The sequence below is a fragment of the Platalea leucorodia genome (assembly GCF_965183815.1).
Source record: "Platalea leucorodia genome assembly, chromosome: 3".
Taxonomy (NCBI): domain Eukaryota; kingdom Metazoa; phylum Chordata; class Aves; order Pelecaniformes; family Threskiornithidae; genus Platalea; species Platalea leucorodia.
The window spans coordinates 55907480-55926822 of record NC_138825.1 but is presented as its reverse complement, the minus strand read 5'-3'; the positions used below and the strand labels follow the sequence as shown (position 1 = coordinate 55926822).

Genomic DNA, 19343 nt, shown 5'->3' with positions numbered 1-19343 from the left:
TGAGCTTCAGCTTTATTAATGAAGAATTGGTAAATGTGACGACGTAAGGAAAATACATTTAAAATACTTAATATCCTTCGTACTCCCCAATTTGCAGAGATTTGAGGTTTAGCTCATGTAAACCTTTTTCAGTGTAAAAATATCCTACAGTTAGAACTGATACCCTATACCCATTATATGAACTGGTCTGACCCCACACAGAAATAACTCAAAAGGCTTACCATTTTTTTCTACTTTTCTAATTTGTTTAGGATATCGATAATTATGTTCACCTTCTAATGAAGTTTACTCGATTGCTCAGCAGAGCTTTTTTTTAAAGAAAAAAAGATTCTGTTTATTCATTTTAATTACAGAGTGTGCCAACAGTGTTATTTCATCTTTTAAATGAGCAGCAAACTATTTACAATGGCAAACCAGAGAGCAAAAAAGTGTTGTTGGAAGACTGGTTTTGCACCAGTCCCTTTGTAAAGTTACTTTTAGAGACAGCAGAGTTTTATGGAAAAAGGTCTTATACTATGAGATGGAGAAGTGTTTCAAAACGGAGTTTCAACTGCGACTAATCTTACTGTTATTCTCATGTCATAGTGTTTTATTGAAGTGGAAGGTCTTAGAGATGTGGTGTTTTATTATAACCACTTGAGATGACATGAATCAATATGAACCACCTGTCCTTTGTAAGCTTTATTTTATATTTTTATGAGATACGCACCACTGGTTTTTAAACAGTGAAGTCCATCAAATCTGCTTGACAGAAAAATTCTGATCAAAGAGACTGAGGCCATTAGAGTATTCATTAGTAAGAAATACAAGGTCATTTCTCAAATACTGCATAGATTTTTTTAAAAATTCTCTTTTTAACAAGACAGCAGTATATTTGTCTCAAAGCAGACAGCCTCTCGGGATGACAGCACATCCTGAACAGTTATTGTTTTCAGGGTGACAGGGATCATTTCCCCCACGTACAGTAAGCTTTCTAAAATCAGGATGGATAGATGAAAGTTGAAATTTCTTTTTCCAATGGAAAACAAACAAACAAACAAACAAAAAAAACAAACACCAAAGCAACCGAAAAAACACCAAACCAACAGATTTGGCTAAATGGTATCAAACGACTGTAATAATAGGCAATCAATAGCTGCCAATTAAAGGACCAGTTACTTTTAGAGATCTGAGAAATTTTGCTAACTTCATTGGAACTAAATTAATCTGGTGTACTTTCAAGCAATACATGCTTTTTTCTCATACAGCTTGTCTTCAAAGCTTTATCTTGAAAGAAGCTCAATGCTTGGCTTTTGAATAATATACACTGCTTACTTTGAATATGAATTAAAGAACCTGTTTAACCTAAAAGAGAAATAGCTTGCTTTCCTCTCTTTCTCTTGCCTCTTTCTCTCCTCAAGGAGTTTAAAAAACAAAGTATCCAGAAAACTAGCAAAGAAAACGGAGGCTGCATTTAAAGAGAAATAAGGAAAACATTCCCCTCAAAAAAAAAGTTGGTTGCATTTACCGGTATGCCAGCAAGGTTATTCTATCCAAAAATCAAGGTGTGCCTACAAGGATGAACGCAAGCATACAGGAACTCCTTTCTCAGAAGCTGTACAGTTCACAGTTCAACTCAAGCTAAATATTACCATCTCCCCAAAATGCTAATAAAGACACATCACACATTAAGTTGGCTCCCTTGCTACTACCTTGGGTTCAGGTAGCTCAGAGAAGTAACAGAAAGACTTCTCTGCCTGCACCTTTCCATGGAGTTAGGCCACTGCCTTCTGAAAATAACTTACAACCACATTAAAAAGACATGTAAAAAATGTTACATTCATTTTTTAGTGCCTTCAGGCAATAATGTCAATATGTAATGAGTATGGAAAGGAGCGTTCTCTTTTCATTATACATATTTGCTAGTACATGTCTGACTTGTGCAGTAATTCACCGTATTTTCTGGGGCTTGCTGTCACAGCTCACATAACAAAATCCATGTACCTTCTTTTCAATCTGAAATATTGATCGGGGTTATACTGGTTTTAGGAAAGCATACTCAGGAACCTCAAGACTGAAAGAAAAGTTGTGGAAATGCTACTACTGTGCAATATAAGCTGTTATTGAGGCCATAAGGGTATCTAGTAAACCACATTTCATGTATTTAGAAATGGGATATGTCTGTGTACAGCCAGTAGCCTGGGAGTCAAAAAAAGAAGAAATGGGGAATAGGAAAAGGAAGAAGAAATAACCAAGAAAAATGAGAAAAGAAAAATTTTGGGAAAGTAAAATCAAATCTTTAGTTCATTCCAGCCCTATTTTGCATGAAAATACAAATGTGGAGAGAATGGGAGGAAGTTCAAAACATTTTGTCTATAAAATATATAACTGAACATGCAATCTTTAAGCTCTCTGTTTCAAAATTGTTTAAAAAAAGTGCTGGGTTCAATGCTACTGTTTTGGAAAAAGGACAGGGGTTCTGAATGTAATTTCTCTTACATAGTTTTAAGTCAAGAGCAGTATCAGGAGGGCAGCTGTGGTTTCTCTTTTTCTAGCTATCCCTTCCCTCCTCCTGACTGCCAGGTGCAACTTCATTATGCTTCTGAGACATTAAGAAAGGAAGGTAATATTTCCCAAAAACAGACATTTAAATATGTTTTAAGCTGTTTTCATAAAGTGGAGAGCTATACAAACAACATGCACAAATGTAACATTCCCTCCCTATCTCAGAAAAAAATGAAAAAAATCTACAAGGGTTCAAGTGTATAGCTAGTAAGGTTTACAACACATTTTTACTGTTAGCATTTTTGATCAGAATTAATTCTTATGATTCCCTGGTACAGTTAAGCACTGTAATGTCTTTCATAGTGCTGTCAACCACAGTACCATCTCTGATTTATATGTGTGCAGAAGGACACAGGTGTCTGGGTGAAAAACTAAGATAACAAAGGTGCTCCTTACACAAAACGAATGGGAAGTTTATATTGTTTCCAGGTTCAGTTCAAGCTACAGGCATACTTCAACTGTTTTGTTTAACGTTATGGTGCAGTTTTTGTTAGACAAAGGACTGTCCACCTCTCATGGTACTTCTTGTTATTAGAAGGAACTTTTCAATTCCCTGTCATCATCTGCCTCAGAAAAAAGGAGATTATCTTGGGGAATATTTGCAGAGGTACCAGAGCTACAGCAACGAATTTTCAGTATTTCTCTTAGTACTTTTTCCCTGTATGGAAGATCATTCTTAGAAATTTAAGTACTTAAAACCAGACACAGAATGCATTCAGTGGCCTGTCCAGATCCTAGACTTTATTAACTTCATTTTGGCATTGCTTTCTGTGGCTATATTTTGCGTGCATTTCAAACAGCTCTGTTGACACAACAAATAAGATGGCAGGGTAGACAATCCTAGCCTCATGGCTTTTTTTACTGATTACAAACTAGTAGAAATGCACATTACATTAGGCAATGTGGCCACCTGTTCTGTTGCATCCTTTTCTCACTAATTAGCACTTAAGTGCTTAGGATGCCTACTTGGCACTACAGAAATCTGGGCTTCAGTTTCTGAACAAATCAGAGAACACCCTTACCCCACCTGATAAAGCCATGGTTTGTCTGCTTCTTCAGCTCTGCGCATTGCATGTGCAATTCTGATCTCTTCACATCCCCTCTCTCCTTAAAAAAGCTACACAGCACAACAAGAAAAGGTTCAAAGAAGCCAGGCATGATCAGGGACATGAATGACCTATAAGGAATAATTAACAGGCCTTCTCAGACTAGAAAAGAGATGACTTGGGAAGGAGTATGACAGAGGTCTATACACAGACACTGTTAGGTATGAGGTTCTAAAGAAGACCAGGGATGTTCATAAAGAGAAACAGTTTCAGGAAAATGGATGAATTCCAGGAAACAGTACCCAATTTTTGAAGTCCTTAAGTTCTTAAATGATTCATTCCCCAAGAGTACCCTGGGAAGTATCAAATATGCTTGCTCTGTTCCTATACTGTTCTCTAGCTATCTGCTTTTGGCCAGTCCTGTGAGAACTAGATTTCTGATATGGTTTCCAAACGTGTCTCAGACAGACAACGCTTGCATGCAAAACAAGCCCGATAACTGCACCATTGTCAGAAGTCTAAAGGAGAGCTGGGTCTCTGCCTTGTTTCAAACCGAGGACTGGATTATATGGACTAATGGTCTGATCATGGATGGTTGCCTTCTGCTCTTACGTTCTTCCTGTCTAACACTGAATAGGTCATAAACTGTATGTTCCTTGCTCTCTGTGAATTGGAATAAAATCACAATGCTGCTGTAAGTACATTGTGGATACCTATGAGAATACCCAAATATTTCTGCAGTGGGACCCTGAGAAGAACCTATGAAAGATACATCTGTACCACTGCCATAGTACATAGCAAACCATTTTCTAGCCAAAATGCAAGAGCAGCTCTGAAGCCTTGAACTGATGCCAAAAGGTCCAATATCAGCCCAAAACAGGACACTATACCAGTCATCGAAATATGACGTATAACCATTCCCCAGAAAATCCGAAGACCAATTCCTTCTCAGAATGCATTTCCCCTTTACGAAGTGCAGTTTATTGTTGCTGACCTGCACATTATGATGTTTATACTAGACAAATGATTATCCTTATTTTAACAAATGAGAACCCAACATATTTTGAAAACAATATGCATATAAACAACTATGGTCCATGAACTTTGCAAAGAAGGTGGAGCACCTTGCAGATTAACCAGCCTTGACAAAATCTCTGAATGAATCCCATACGCAATGTTCTTTTCATAATGGTTTTCAAAACAAGCACTAAATGCATTTGTGAGCAAAAATGACGCAGAAATGCAGCAAGCCATACAAGAAAAGCAATATAAAAATCATCAGTGGTATTTCACATTCTGCAAAACTCAGATAGAAATATTAGTTTAAATGTAATAGTAAGTATCTAAGCAGACAGGCAATGCTTTCTAAAGATTTTATTATATTGTTAAAATAAGGAAAATGTACAGGCAGCAATTTAACTTCAGTGCTACAGCTACCATTATGATGGCACTTAGAGATAAAAAGGAAAGAAAATTGTCACATATGCCATATATTTAGCTATGATTATATTCCAGCATGCCTACTGTATGGGGATTCACATTCAAGAAAAAAATTCTCCCTGCCTTCAGGAATTTAGTATATTGCCGATTTCAGGCATTCACCTTCAAAGCAAATTGCAATTTTCTTCAATAAATGGTTATTTCTGAGCGGCAGACTGACAGAAAATGCACATACGGAGAGAAAGATCTTTAGCTCATATTTTAAATTGGAAAAACAGCTGCTACAAGGGGTGTACAGTATCTCTATTTATTCTGTTTGTGGTTTCCTGTTTATGCTGGATGTTAGTGATGAAACCAGGCAGTCTGAGGCCAAGCCATGGCTCAAATGCTTGGAGGGATAATGCCAAACTCAGGCTGATTTCATCTATTTTAATATTTCATGGCTATTGACAAGTTTACACCATCCCTCAAGTAAAGCATGCTCAGTCAGCACAACAACCTGATTTCTTCAGAACAGAGAAAGTAATCTCTATTATCATCTGTCTTGGTAATTTTTCAGTGCCTCACCTTTCACTGATGCAAGATAAGGAAATGGGAATTGATATCATAAGCATTTTTTCATAGTTTATTTCCTTACCAACTTCTCAATTAATTTAGCTTGCTGGTGTTCATACACTAAAAAGTCCTAAATCTCTGAAGTTGGCTTCTGATCAGAGGAGAATGCAACACGCAACCTAAGCAAACACAAAAATACGGCCTAAAACAGAGAACATTTTTTCTAAACAGTTTTTGGGTGGGTTTAGAAGAAATCCTCCTAATCTCAGTGGAGTTCAGTGACATCTCCATTGTCAGTGGTCCCTTAGGCATGGGCTGTTGGAGCGTAAGTAGTGCAAGCCTCATGAGGCATGGTTGCATAAGAATATGACAGGGAGTGGAGAAGGCAGGGAATGGCAGCGAGAGTGCCTGTTGTCTTAGGATCACAAAAGAAAGATGATTTGTGAAATGCGATCTGTTTCCTACCAATGCAAATAAATAAATTAGAAACAGTAACAATGAAAACCAATGGCTCAAGCCAAGAGGGAAAGAGGCAGTCAGAGCAAAGGAGAAAGTCAAGCATGAGGTAGCTTGAGTTAAGAACAGGAGCAGAAACTGTGTGAAGTTCTCTACTGAAAAAAGGCTGCAGGGATTATAAGGATCATTGCTGTCACCATTACCATTCTCCAGGTTTTCACTGCTTTCGTAGCAACCAGAATCCCGAGGAGAGCATCCGGTTAGGCCTTGGCCTTCAATGAGAAGTTTCTCCTGAGATCCTGACTGGTCGCTGTTACCTAGGGGATGTGAGAATACAGTGAAAAACAGGCAAACAGAAAATCCGGCCGAACTTCTCAACCTCCCATTTCCAACACCATTATCTTGCATGTCCCAAAGAAGGGCAACAAAGCTGGTGAAGGGTCTAGAGAGCAAGTCATACGAGGAGCGGCTGAGGGAACTGGGGTTGTTTAGCCTGGAGAAGAGGAGGCTGAGGGGAGACCTTATCACTCTCTACAACTACCTGAAAGGAGGTTGTAGCGAGGTGGGGGTCAGTCTCTTCTCCCAAGTAACAAGTGGTAAGACTAGAGGAAATGGCCTCAAGTTGAGCCAGGGGAAGTTTAGATTGGGTATTAGGAAGAATTTCTTCACCAAAAGGGTTATCAAGCATGGAACAGGCTGCCCAGGGAAGTGGTTGAGTCTCCATCCCTAGAGGTATTTAAAAGACGGGTAGATGTGGTGCCTAGGGACATGGTTTAGTGGTGGACTTGGCAGTGCCAGGTTAACGGTTGGACTCACTGATCTTAAAGGTCTTTTCCAACCTAAACGAGTCTATGATCATTCCTGTTTTATTAATTGTATCAGATCACTGTTTTAGAAAAGAGTGAGCATTAGGAACAGCCATCACAATGTTGCAAACATTCATCCTGTTTGGTAAAGGATTAAGCAACAGCCTCAGCACAAGCGTGAGGGAGCAGTGTGGTACATAATGAAAGCAGAATGGACTATGTGTGCGCCTCAGCTGCCTTGGGGCCAAGTCCTGCAGCTTACAATCATGGAAATTGATTTAAAATGATGGTGTCAAAGTTCTTTCTAAGACTTAAAAAACCGCCAACACCAAAAACAAAAGCAAAAAGCACTGAAAAGAACCAAATCCAGTAAAAAAGAATAAAATCCTAACCCTGACCTACTTTCCAGAAGGGACCAAGAGGAAGGATCAGGAGTGGGTCTGGCAAAGTTAGACAGTGTCCCCTAATGAAGGGGAAAGGGACAAGGGAGAGACTAGTGGTAAAAATTCTCTCCTTTCTTGGTCTGTGCGAAGAGCCAACACTCAAGTGTGGTCCATCCAGGCTGCATAGGCTGGATTCCAGGAATTTACCCAGAATGTTTGGTCAGGAATCATATTTTGTAAAGAAACTAAATCTGGAGCTGAAGATACAGAAACTCAACTTCATGTTGCAAGGATATAGTTTATGCTGTGTTTTTTTCCCCTGCAATAAAATGTCAGAAATGGCTATTACAATTCCTATTCTCAACACATGAAAGGTAATTATGGGGTGGAACTAAGTGCTGTTGCCCCTCCCAGGTTCCAGCTGTCTGGTCCCCACTTCTCTTTCTCCTCATCACCCTGACTTGGAGCTGGAATTTATACTTTCCAACCACTACATCACATAGTTCTTCAAGGTTTCAAACCAAAATTGAAGGGCCTTAAAAAAAATTATTACTTCAGGGAAGTGAGCATTCTAAATAGGTCTGCAAATAATGAAGAGAAGCTCATATTAGGTGACGAAAAGCTACTCCGATATAAGTGAAAAGAATCTAATCATGCAACTGCAGTTTTACTGGGGGGTAGAGGAGGGAGGAGAAAGTGTGGATGCCTCTTTGGGAAATGAAATGAACAAGAAAGCTACATGTCAGTGAAAGCTCAGGCCACACAGCACTGTCTAGAGATACTAACCACATATCTCTCTATAACAGAATTAAACATTGCCCACTTAATAAGCAGCTGTTTAAATTGCTGCTATGGCAGTTTAAGCTAAAACACAGGATTTTGCACAGAAGCAGCTGAGAAAGCCCTCACACCATCCATTCCACTGATTCATCTTGGTGGGATACTTCTGCTGACACTTAGGGGTGAAGGGGAAATTCAGCATTGGCTTAGGTTGCTACAACTAGGTATTGAGAGCATCTAAATTCCTGTCTCAAGCTACACTTGCTTTTCAAATGACTCGACTCTACCATGACTCTGCCATGACTACTGCGTGGATGGCACAGCCTTGCTTCCTCCTGTGCAGCAAAGATGCCATTGAATTTGACTGCCATGGCTTACTCTGCTTTCCCTCATCTTCACAATCACTTGCCTGAGACCATCTGTACAATGGGCAGAATTGAACTGCTGCACCTTAGATAGCTGGGTCACTGTCTTTCACTCTGCACTTGACTGATATATTTCCGCCCTTTGAAAATCGCTGTGTTGTCATGTGTACAACCTGAAGCTACCTGTACAATCCTGCAATTCACAGTCCAAGAATCATATCCATGTGCGGGTAAAATAAGAGAAAGTTTAATTCACATTACCTTTCTCCACAGCCCTCTGGGCTTTGATCTTTTTCTTCCCCTTGATAACCTCAATCTCTTCCCTCTAGTCTAGAAGTTTCTTCTTTCCTATTCTCCGTGCCTCAGCTTGTTATTTTGAGTAGGTTATCTCAGGATTTATTCCTGAACATCAGTATTCTAAAGGGTATGTGTTGTACACTTGACATTACTTGAATAAGTTGGGCAGCAAGGCTTCCATGAACAAAAGAATTCTGGCAGAATAAATGCAAGTCTTAAGTCACTCCTCAAAAATCTACATGTTGTTACACAGGATTACCCTAAAAATAACTAGATTAGGGGAAGAAAAAAAAAAAAAAAAAAAAAGATCAAAATCCTGGAAGCAGTTTTCTGCTTTAGGGGGTTCACAAGGTTTTTGGCAGAGCTCTAGTACAACCGAAAACCTCAAACATCCCACGTACTATCATACTCCTGTAGAAGTTCCACTGCTGTGAGGAGAACAGCTCTGTGTTCAGGATCTCGGATGTTCAGTTCATCCAAATCTTCTTCTTCCAAAAGCTTAAAGGTATCCAGATCTTCATAACCATTGAACAGAAAAGTGGGCATGTGCTCCTGCATAAAAGAAAAAAAAAAAAAAAAAAAAAAAGAGCTGTAAGACATTCAACTTATTTTGTCATTAAAGATACTAGAGGAGATTTTCACAACCAGCAAAAAAAAAAAGCAGTAGTTTAGCAAATGCAAACCACTGTAAAGCAGCAAAATTATAAGATTATAGCTTGTATAAACATTGCTCAGAGTTCAGGGAGGTAGCTGTGCCAGAACTAGAATGCTGCACATATTTTTGTATTTGGAATGCACTGTATTAAATGGCCTGGGTAGCATGCTACCCGGATGCACAACATGGCACAGTTCTGTATGAAGGGAGAAGTACAAAGGGTGAATGACAGCTGCATTATCCCTAGCTTTTCTGAACAGAAACGTGGAAAAAAACTTCCTCTTTAAAGACAGGATAACTACTGTTATTTTATACTTCTTGCTTGCTTTTGAAGTGTGTTAGCTAGTAGCCATACTATGCAACGATTTATGGTCTCCGAGTGCGTACAACTTGCAGCCTACAGCACTTCAGCAAGCCTGACAGGCAGTTCTGCCTGGCCTCAGCTATTTTCACTGTAGCTAAGACCCGATTCTGCTAAGTGGCGTCATGATCCTTCGGATTATGAATCTGGTGTGCAGCTTTCAAAACTAACAACTCCAAAGGTGTGGCCCCCTTCCCACAAGCAAAACTGAAGGGTAAACAGAAGGAGAGAATTTGGACCTTTAAGTTGATGCGATCCAAGAGATCCTCAACTGACTTGGGCTGGGGTGGTCTGCTTTTCCGGCGTCTCCTGGTGGGCCGCTTCGGCTTCTCTTCCTCTTCATTTAACACGTCCACATAGATAAATTTGAAAGTGCCAACTTTGTTGTTCAACAGGCCCATCCAAGTGCCCATGGGGGGTTTGCTGATTATATCAATGATGTCACCTTTCTGTAGACCAAAGAAGCAAGAAAGCCATTTAGGCATGCTTTCTGATGGATATTCAAGCAAACACACCCACTTTCTCTTAGATTTTCACGTACACAGAATGGACAACACACTTTAGTTTTCAAAAGGTTAATTGCAGCTCTTGCAAAAATGTCTGATTACACTTGTTTTACAAATGGAAGAAAAGGGAATTAAGTGACATGCCTAAGACCACAGAGCAAGTCAACAAAAGAACCTGGAATGGACCCCAACTGTCCAGATTCACAAAGCTGCTTACACCCCAGTAGTGCATCATTGCTGTTTTGTACAAATGTCTCTAAGCTGTGCAACTATCTGAAATTGGTGCAAATAAGAACATGCGCAGTGTATATGGGCACAATCTCACATGAGATCTCCTGAGGAAAGGGGGCATATGCAGAAGGAACCATGCAACACTGTTGCTTTTCCTAATGTGCTCCTGACCATAAAAAAGAAATGGACACACAACTGTTTTTGTATCCTTAAAGAGATTACCTTACTGCTTTAACAGGAATTAGCTGCCCTTGGAATTTTAAGTAATGAATGTAAGGAGTCAGATAGTTTGAACTGAATACAGCACAACTGAAAATAATAAAATCTGATATCCAGAAGAATTAAGGGGGGGGTGTGACAACTCAAATCAGCAAAGTAATTCAATATTAGCTCAAAAAAAGTTATATTAACTGAAATGCCTTTAAGAGACACTGTATGCGTAGGCACATCCACATTTCTTCCAAGGATTTTGAAAATTTTTCCATTGATGGATTAATTCATTGCGACAGACAAAGTATTTTTCCAATCTTTCGAACAAAATCCTTGTGAAATGGAAATGAATTTGTGGCACATTTTTATTTTTCCCCGAAACAAAAGACACAAGTGTCTTTCCCTGGACATGGAGAAATACTAATACTTACTATTTATGCTCTATAACATTTTGCTATAATTCAGGCAAATCTTAAATGTATCAGAATAAGACAGGTTAAAGAGCTTCAAAAAACCACATGTAAACTCATTAAAAGACTAAGAATTGTATAGTTCTTGCAAAGAGCTCTTAATTAACAATCTTGCCAATATAAACGTTTGACCCCTTAAAAACAGATATAGCTGGTACCTTGAGCTTCAGAGAGTCTGTATCATAAGGACTTGGAGTAAAATCAGTGTGAACCCTAGCTCTTCCACAAAAAGGTCCTCTGTAAGGAGGCTCTTCATCATCACCATCTTCTGATTTCACACTCTCTCTGTTGCTGGTTGAGGAATCTGTTGTGCTCACTGTCTGACCACCTGTGTGAGAGACATTGTATCAGTCCACAAAAAAAGAACCTCTTTGTGAAGAAGGTTCAGAAACAGAGGCAAGACAGAAAATCGGCCTTCTTTCTACAAAACATGGTAATCAAAGTTAAAAGTTCTTAAATGCTGCTATTTCTTATATACACATGTGATGGAAGAGTTAGTTATCTACTTTGCACTCCTGTTTTCCCAAATTCAACTCCTCAATATTTAACTGAGAAGCTGCTTAACTAGTGTCTCATCTATGGCACCTCACAAGAGGTGTCATCTTTCTGCGAAGTTGTGCCCACAAAAAAGCACAGTGGTGTGAGGAAAATAAGCTCTGAATCCTGCATGAGGGTTCCAGAATCCCCTTCATGTCCAGAAATTTGGTTTTATGGCAACACTTTGTATTGATATTAAAAAAAAAAAAAGCAGATGATTTCCAGAACACGCTTTCAGTTATTTAAAAATGGGAGCTTTCTCTTCAGTTTTTTTTCCCCCCTGTATGTTCTTTGTTTCTATCGGTCAGTGATCCATAGTGAAGCAAGTTCTACAACATCTGTGTCCCACTTAAGCTCTGTTTTGTGTAGAGACAATCTTAACCAGAGAGGTTTTAAATAATACTCCTCTAACTAATTAATGAGAGAACCTCAAGGAAGTCCATCAGGAGTGCCCAGGAGAAATCTAGTGTGAAGATGAGCCTGTTTACTACTGGCCAAGGACTGTAATTCTCACTCTAATCATTTATACTATAATAGCAGTACCCAGCAGACCCAGCCAGAAAGCAGGATTTCACTTTTTCAGGGCACAAAGCAAAAAAGATTGTCTCTGCACCAAAGAGCTTATGGTTCTTTGTAAACCCTTAAATGACTAACCCATCAGCCTTTCTACTTTTTAACCACTGCTTCTGCTTTGACTCTCTCTGATTCTGCTTACTGTGGAGATCTTTGCTCCCTGAAGCCACAGAAATGGAATAATGCAATTGCAACCGAACTTACTCATTGAGCTCTGACCGCTTAAGGAACTCCTCAGGCTCTCTACTGAGCCACCAGCTTTCAGCTTGGGTTTGTCCAGGGAGTCAGTGTCTGGCGGCGGCGACTGCGGAGAACCTGGCATGACCCCAGGGCTGGACTCCTGAAAGGGATTGAACCATTTCAGTTTGGTAAATGAACATAGGCACTGACAGGAGCTGCTCGTTCATCTCCAAGGAAAGAGATTCTCTTTTCCTGCTCTTTACCAGACAGGATGAAACCTTCTGTGTTTATCTACTTATTTCATGGGACTCAGCTGTGGCAGAAACCCCGCTTTATTAGGCATGATAGCGGGGACAGGAGCAAACAGTCCAGTCTGAAAAAGCTAGTATTGTATGTAGAAAGAAACATTACACAAAACTGCCAATTCAAAATTTTTAATTACACATGATATTTTTGCCAGCAATACTTGCAAAACAGTTAACGCCAAATTCAGCTTTCTGAATCAGGATTTTGTACAAAGATGAATACAAACAAATCAGACAATGCAAGTGAGGCACACAGCAATGTACTTTTTTTTTTTCTTGCAGTGAATTGTTGATATCTTTGCTCATTTACTTTGAAGAAAAAGAAAGAATTAACCAGAAAATGCAGCCTGTGCATAGTATAAATACTCATAAACATAAATGCATAAATATAAAAAGATTTTGCTACATATGCAATAGGTAAGGCAGTTTCTCTTTTCATTCAGTCAAGCATTACAGGAAATCAAAAAGGGTCTTTCCTAAATTGAAATTCTGTCAGCCTCTGCAAAGCACAGTTAAAGCAAAGCAGCAGATACTTGCGGCCAGAATAGCTCTTGCTTGTTTCTTTGAATGCAGAAAGAGATACTGGCACATAGTTTGAGTCATGATGCCAGAGAGGTACAAATATCCTAAAATGACTGTGCCAAAAAGTTTGAAAACAAAAGAACTGTAGCTTGCATACAAGAAGAGTTTTTGTGGAGATGTGTGGTCATAAAACTTTTAGATGAAAGCTATTATTTGCATGCTGCAGAATCATCAGAAAAAAAGTCATCCCAGCATATGACTTCAGAGGTCAAGTCAATCTTGGAGAGAGCTAGAGAGCAGAAGCATTGCTAGCTCACTGTAAACCAATTTCTCAAAGTATCCCTTTCTTAGGCAGACTTTGCAGAGGGGCACTGTAAGGGCAGTCAGACACCAAAGCATCTTCTTATCAATATCAAATCATGTTAGACCTTAAAATGTTTTAATTGTAAATTTAAATTAAATAACCATAACTGTAGCACTGCCTCTGGTTATGAATAAGGATGGCTAATAGTCCTACAGGAAAGGGATTCTAATGTTGAACAGCACTGCATAAAACTGGTCACTTTTCTGCCTCTCTATGCTGTCTCCATATTTTGCAGTTTGGGGGTGTTATTTTGAATCTTACGAATTGCTCCTCTTACAGGCACTAACGCTTTGCATTAATACGAAAAGGCAGATCTGGTGGGGCATGACTCCCTTTCCATTTCCATTTCTCTATGCCTGCAAGCATCCCCGGTGATCCAGAGGCTGGTATGAGACCACTTGAGGGCGATGTCAGCCAGAGAGAGCTCTGCTTTCCCGGTGGCTTTCTAAGCTATTGCTTACACATTTCAAGTGGCAAGATCGGCTTTAAACAAATGCTGAAGAATTTTTGACACTCCACCAAAGCAAGGACCAAAGCATGCCAAAAGGGAAAGAGACAGCAATTGTTTCTAGGCCACTGAAATTCAAAGCCTAATTTACAACTAATGTACTTCAGGTTTGCCTTTAAGAATAAGCTATAAAAATCTGTAATGAAAGAATAATAGGAAAATCTTCTGTGGGGTGCCCCTTTCTGACTACATTGTGCATCTGTTTTAATGGGCTTCTGCAGAGGTCAAGCTATGATGGAGAAAAGATCTGTAATAGCAGAGAGGAACTGCGTACGCGAAGTTATGCTGGGAATTTAAACTAAGGTGTAAATTGCAGATTAAATATTTTACGGTGACCCTGTGTCACAGACCAGTTCCCTTAATAAATAATGATGATAGATAAAGAAATGGAAATATAGAGCGAGATGTGTAATGCCATCAACCACAGGCTTCTGTTGATGAGCTACTAGAATGAAAATCTGAAAATGCATTTTCATGGTTTGGCATCTATAGGAAGCCATTTCACAGTGAGGGATTTTGTAAGAACATAGGAATAAGCCACTCCACATAGTCTTGTTAGAAATTTCTTCAGAGATGCCTTGAAGCATGGGAATCAATATTGATTATCACTTCTACACTATTAAGTAGATTCCATTGCAGACCTTACATACCTGCTCAGACAGAGAGCTGCTATATTTTTTAGACATCCTTTTCTTCATGGTTTCTTTCACAGACTTCACCTTTTTGCCCAGAGATATACGGGAGGCAGACGGTGATTTGATCACTTCTTTATAAACAAAGTCTCCTTCTTTGCCCTGCAAAATAAAACAGGGTTTAAGCCTATAAAATGCAAGAACCATTTTTCTCCTCAGTCAGCAGTCATTGCAGAGGTACCCAGGCAGACGCAGGACGGCAGCATGGTGTCCTGTTTACTGCTCTAAATTCACTGTTGAGACCTTGTGCAAACCAGCGTAGCAGTCCACTGTACCTTACTTCTAAGGGCTGATTTGTAACCTTTTCTGCAGGTACTGTGTGTAGATGTGTTGCGGTCTGTTAGGATGCCTTTATCCCTTTGAGTTTCAGGTAAGTATTTGACCTGATAGAAAACTCCATGGTTTCAGGCTAAGCCCTCCTGACAGGAGATACAACAGTAGTTGTGGCTCATGCTAGTCAATACTACACGCAGTTTAACAGGAGTAAAGGTACCTCTGATATTCTAGCCAAATATATATCTGTGTGTATATATATATGGATACCTACACGTGGTTACCCAAATTTACTTTTTATTTTCAGGCAGGTATTCAGTTAACATCTCTTCATGACTGTCTCTGTGGTTTTACTGTGGATTGTTCACAAAAAAAAGCAAAAAAAGCTACTAAATCTATCAACCATGGTAGAAGGTTACACTTGCACAGCTATTCTTAGGACACACAACAGGGTATGGCCAAACTAAATTAGCTGGTCCATATATAGTGGATGACAAAGGCCAACTGCTTTGAAGGCATTTAACCTTTTCAAAACCAGCTTAAGATACCTAGCATTTACTTATGCTATAAGCACACATGAAGAATTAACATGGATCAGTTGACTTTTTGCCAAACTTGCTTGTATGACTCCGCCCTTATTCAGATTGTTCAGGCAGCATGTTAGACATGGTCTTTCATTCTACAGTGTGTCAGGAACCACAGCAAGGCAGCTCTATTAGAGCTATTACCAGCACCCTCCACTGGCAAGGGTGCACCAAAAATCACAATGCAAAAAGGACCAAAATCTGTTTGGCCAAATAGGTTGACTACTGAATTTGGTCTCTGACTCGGGTTCAGTAATCCTTCTGAGGACAATTTAGGTACATAAGATAACAAACACTAAAATAAGTGTACACTATATTCTACATAAAAGATTTCTCTTTTTTTCTAAGTTTATGTATGTTTGCTACTTTACTAATGTTCTCCCAAAAAGCTTCTCTGAAATTCAGCTGGTACTTCATTTCTGACAATTCTGTCTCTTTTCCTTCACAAGTTGTTTGTGATTACAACTTCTCTAGTAACTTTTGGTCTTTTAGCAGAAATTAAGGACAGCTCTTTGCCTTATCTTTTTGGAAAGAAAAACCTTCCACTTAATGGACTTAAACATTTTCAAGGAAAAAAACTTGATCTGTATACATTGTTCTGGTGCACTGCATCTCTCCCACTCCTGATCCTAGTAGGGAAAAATGTAACATCTAGATTTCACACTTTCCTGTATCAAAACCAATCCAAACAAAATATGCCAAAGTATCTATGTTTAAAGATAAACACTGTAACTTTGGAAGTTAACTTTTTTACTGAGTTGAAAATTGATGAATAAAACAACCACCCACAGTTTCGGCCAATTTAGGTGTAATTTGTAATACTAAAAAAAAAAAAAAAAAAAAATCAGAAAAACAAAAACCACTCAAAAAATCCAGTTGACAAAAAAAAAAATAAAATATAATGCTGGCATATAAAATGTTTCAGAATTTAGACTTGATTTAAGTGAACAGAGGAGTTATCAGAGCTAATGTTCAAACAGAAAAGAAAAAGATATGGGCAAAAGGAAAAAATATGTTGGCAATTTCATTTGATATAATGTTCTGCCTCATTTCTATTCTGTTATTTTTGGCCGCAGGCTGACCAACAGTAACACTGGGATCAACATGAGTAACATAAAATGGAATTAATTCTCAGGGGAGGTGTTTGTTTTGGTTTTTTTGTTTTGTTTTTTTTTTTTTTTTTTTTAAAGACAAAGAGAGCTCTGAGATCAATTGTGCAGCACCCAGCACAATGGGATCCTGGTCTACTCCAGAGCTCTTAGATACAATGAGAAAACAAATAATAAGTCTCTTATGTAATGACTTCCACCCAAATAACTTGCAGATCTTCAGCAAATGAAAGTTTGCCTCATCACTCCAAATAGTAAATATTTTTACCAAGAAAGTATAATAATGATATGTTTTGCCTGGGGTGATGCTCTGAGGAAGTCAGACGTAAGAATAGCCCACAGACGTGCCCCCAGACCTGCTCTTTGATCACTTGTTCCTGCCTCTTTACACATATGGTATATAAATACTTACACACACATGGATATGGGTGGGTATGTTATTCTCAAAGCTAAGGAAATTTAAGGTTAACGAAGATACTCTGCTTTCTTGGATCCCCAAACAGTTATTACAGACCTAAATTACACTTCAGTCTATTATAACTCTATTGCGCATTTCATTTTATGCTATTTCGAGTCTGCGCCTTCTTGTTTTAAACTCACCATTTGGTCAGAACTGTTTCCAATATGAAGAGAACGATTTGTCAAGTCAAATCCTCCAAAGCTACAGGTTCTCTGTAGAAAAAAAAAAGGATGGATACAGTTCTATCACAATGACTAGCTCACTCAAAACATCTGTGATTTGGAGAACACCAGTGAAAACACAAATGTCTGCAAAAATGGAAAAAAAACAACAAACAAAAGGATGGGAGATTATAAATCAAGCAATCTGTTATAAAGCAATTTGAGTCATTCGTCTTTTCCAGAGACAACTCCTTGGCCTAAGGTCTGCTGCTGTTGAGTCATCTATTGCCTACTCTTCTTTTTAAAAAGAAAAAAGACTTTTTGGTCTGAGGAAACTGTTGATTTTATGCATCAAGTTTTCCAGGGTGCTGGCAACTCCACCTCAGCACTTCCGTCTGCCTTCATAAATCAGTCCACAGTAGCACTGAAACAGAGAACCACCAAACTTTTAAAGCACTGAATAACCTACCTTTGGGAATAGCTGCATAGACTCCATTTCCACTGAAATACAGGGAAATGCTACAGGCCTTGTAGGGCAAGCCCTTGGTAAGAGGAGGGAAAAACCAGCCCGGCTATCCATAAGCATTGTGTGCCCAGAGACTCAGCAAGCCCTGGTTCCAGATTAGGTATTCACCATCACACCTGTGGCGATATGTGGCAGCTCTGCTACTTCTGGGAAAAAGTACACTATGTTTACAGTGCCACAATCACCTATTGGAGTGACTCAGTTTTGGCTGAATGCACAGGTGCAGTTTGTCATAATCATCCCAGATAAAACAGAAAATCAGCACTATGACACTGCTTCCCTCCCAAGAGCAGATGGCAACCAAAGTCAGTACAGGTGCATTTCCACAGCCAACCACTATTTAACTGTGGCAGATGAATCTCTGCTAAGGCTTTGGTGTTACTTGAAAAAAGACCAGACACTTAGGGGGCTCAGAGAGAATCCAGCTTTTGCTCTGCAATCCAAAAGGTAAAACCTTTGACTTTTCATTTGGCCACTGGACAACCAGCTGCACAGTACGCAAGTACCTGGCCCTGCCAGCAGTCTCACAGTGCAATCCAAGGAAATGAAGGTATGGCAGTTACAAGTTACTTGCACAACTTCAACTCTGGGCTCTGCGTGTGTGTTGCGAGGCAGGCAGATGTCTATTTTAAGTATTCTCTTCAGAGTTAGAGTTGAGGCAAACAGGAGGCAGAAGATCAACCACTTGTGAACTGTAAGTTCTTAGGGCCTGAACTACCCAACAGAGTAACTTCAAAGAGACCTTAAGACTCAGCTAAGCATCAGATCAGACCTACAAAGGATTGCCCAATCAGTACCGTGAGTGTGTACTTAGGAGTCAGTGAAGACCCACCACCTGAGAACTACCAGTCTGCTTCGACACTCTGTTAGGAAGAAGCAAGCTCTATAAACTGTACCACTTAATAAACAATCATATCAATTAGTTCTATTAAAGCAAACATTCTTCCTGCCCTCTTCACTGCTAATCGGCATACTTATTAATAGCTTGTAAAAAGTTTTCTTTTCTAGCTTTTATGTTGGGTGCTGTGTACCTACAGTGCTTGGATGACAGTCTTTGTACCCACCACAACTCTACTAAAACTCAAAGCCAGCTTTGTCTAGGCCCCACACACATTAAAAAGAGTGCTGTGATGTAGAATTTTTTCAAGTGTTTCTTTCCAGAAGGCAATGCGACTATGGCATAGCTTTTAAAAATTGTTTTTGGAAAGCATTTGAGAGCAACCACAAATAATAAGATCAGTTTTTAAAGCACAGCACGTTTAGCTAGGAGTAACGCTGTCCTGTGAAGAGTCCATTCTAACTAATCCTACGGTGTACAGTAATCCCAGCAACGAAGACAGGACATCAGGAACTGCTCTGAGCAAACTTGTCTGTCAAACCAGCCAGAGCTCCTCCTAAAGCAGTCTTCTCAGCGAGCAAAATGTCTGTTGGTTAAAAGCTTCTG

At 39.3% G+C, this 19343-nt stretch overlaps 1 protein-coding gene across 2 annotated transcripts in view; it reads right to left on the bottom strand.

Annotated features, from left to right (window-relative positions):
* SASH1 (SAM and SH3 domain containing 1) overlaps positions 1-19343 on the bottom strand; it is a 568627-nt gene that overhangs the window by 7323 nt on the left and 541961 nt on the right. For both annotated transcript variants that reach the window (XM_082305211.1, XM_082305212.1), the window contains exons 11-17: positions 17353-17424; positions 14745-14888; positions 12420-12555; positions 11264-11433; positions 9928-10137; positions 9074-9224; positions 6245-6358 (exon numbers count right to left, since the gene is read on the bottom strand). In XM_082305211.1, the coding sequence (XP_082161337.1) occupies positions 6245-6358; positions 9074-9224; positions 9928-10137; positions 11264-11433; positions 12420-12555; positions 14745-14888; positions 17353-17424 (997 nt within the window). The remainder of the gene's footprint in view (positions 1-6244; positions 6359-9073; positions 9225-9927; positions 10138-11263; positions 11434-12419; positions 12556-14744; positions 14889-17352; positions 17425-19343) is intronic.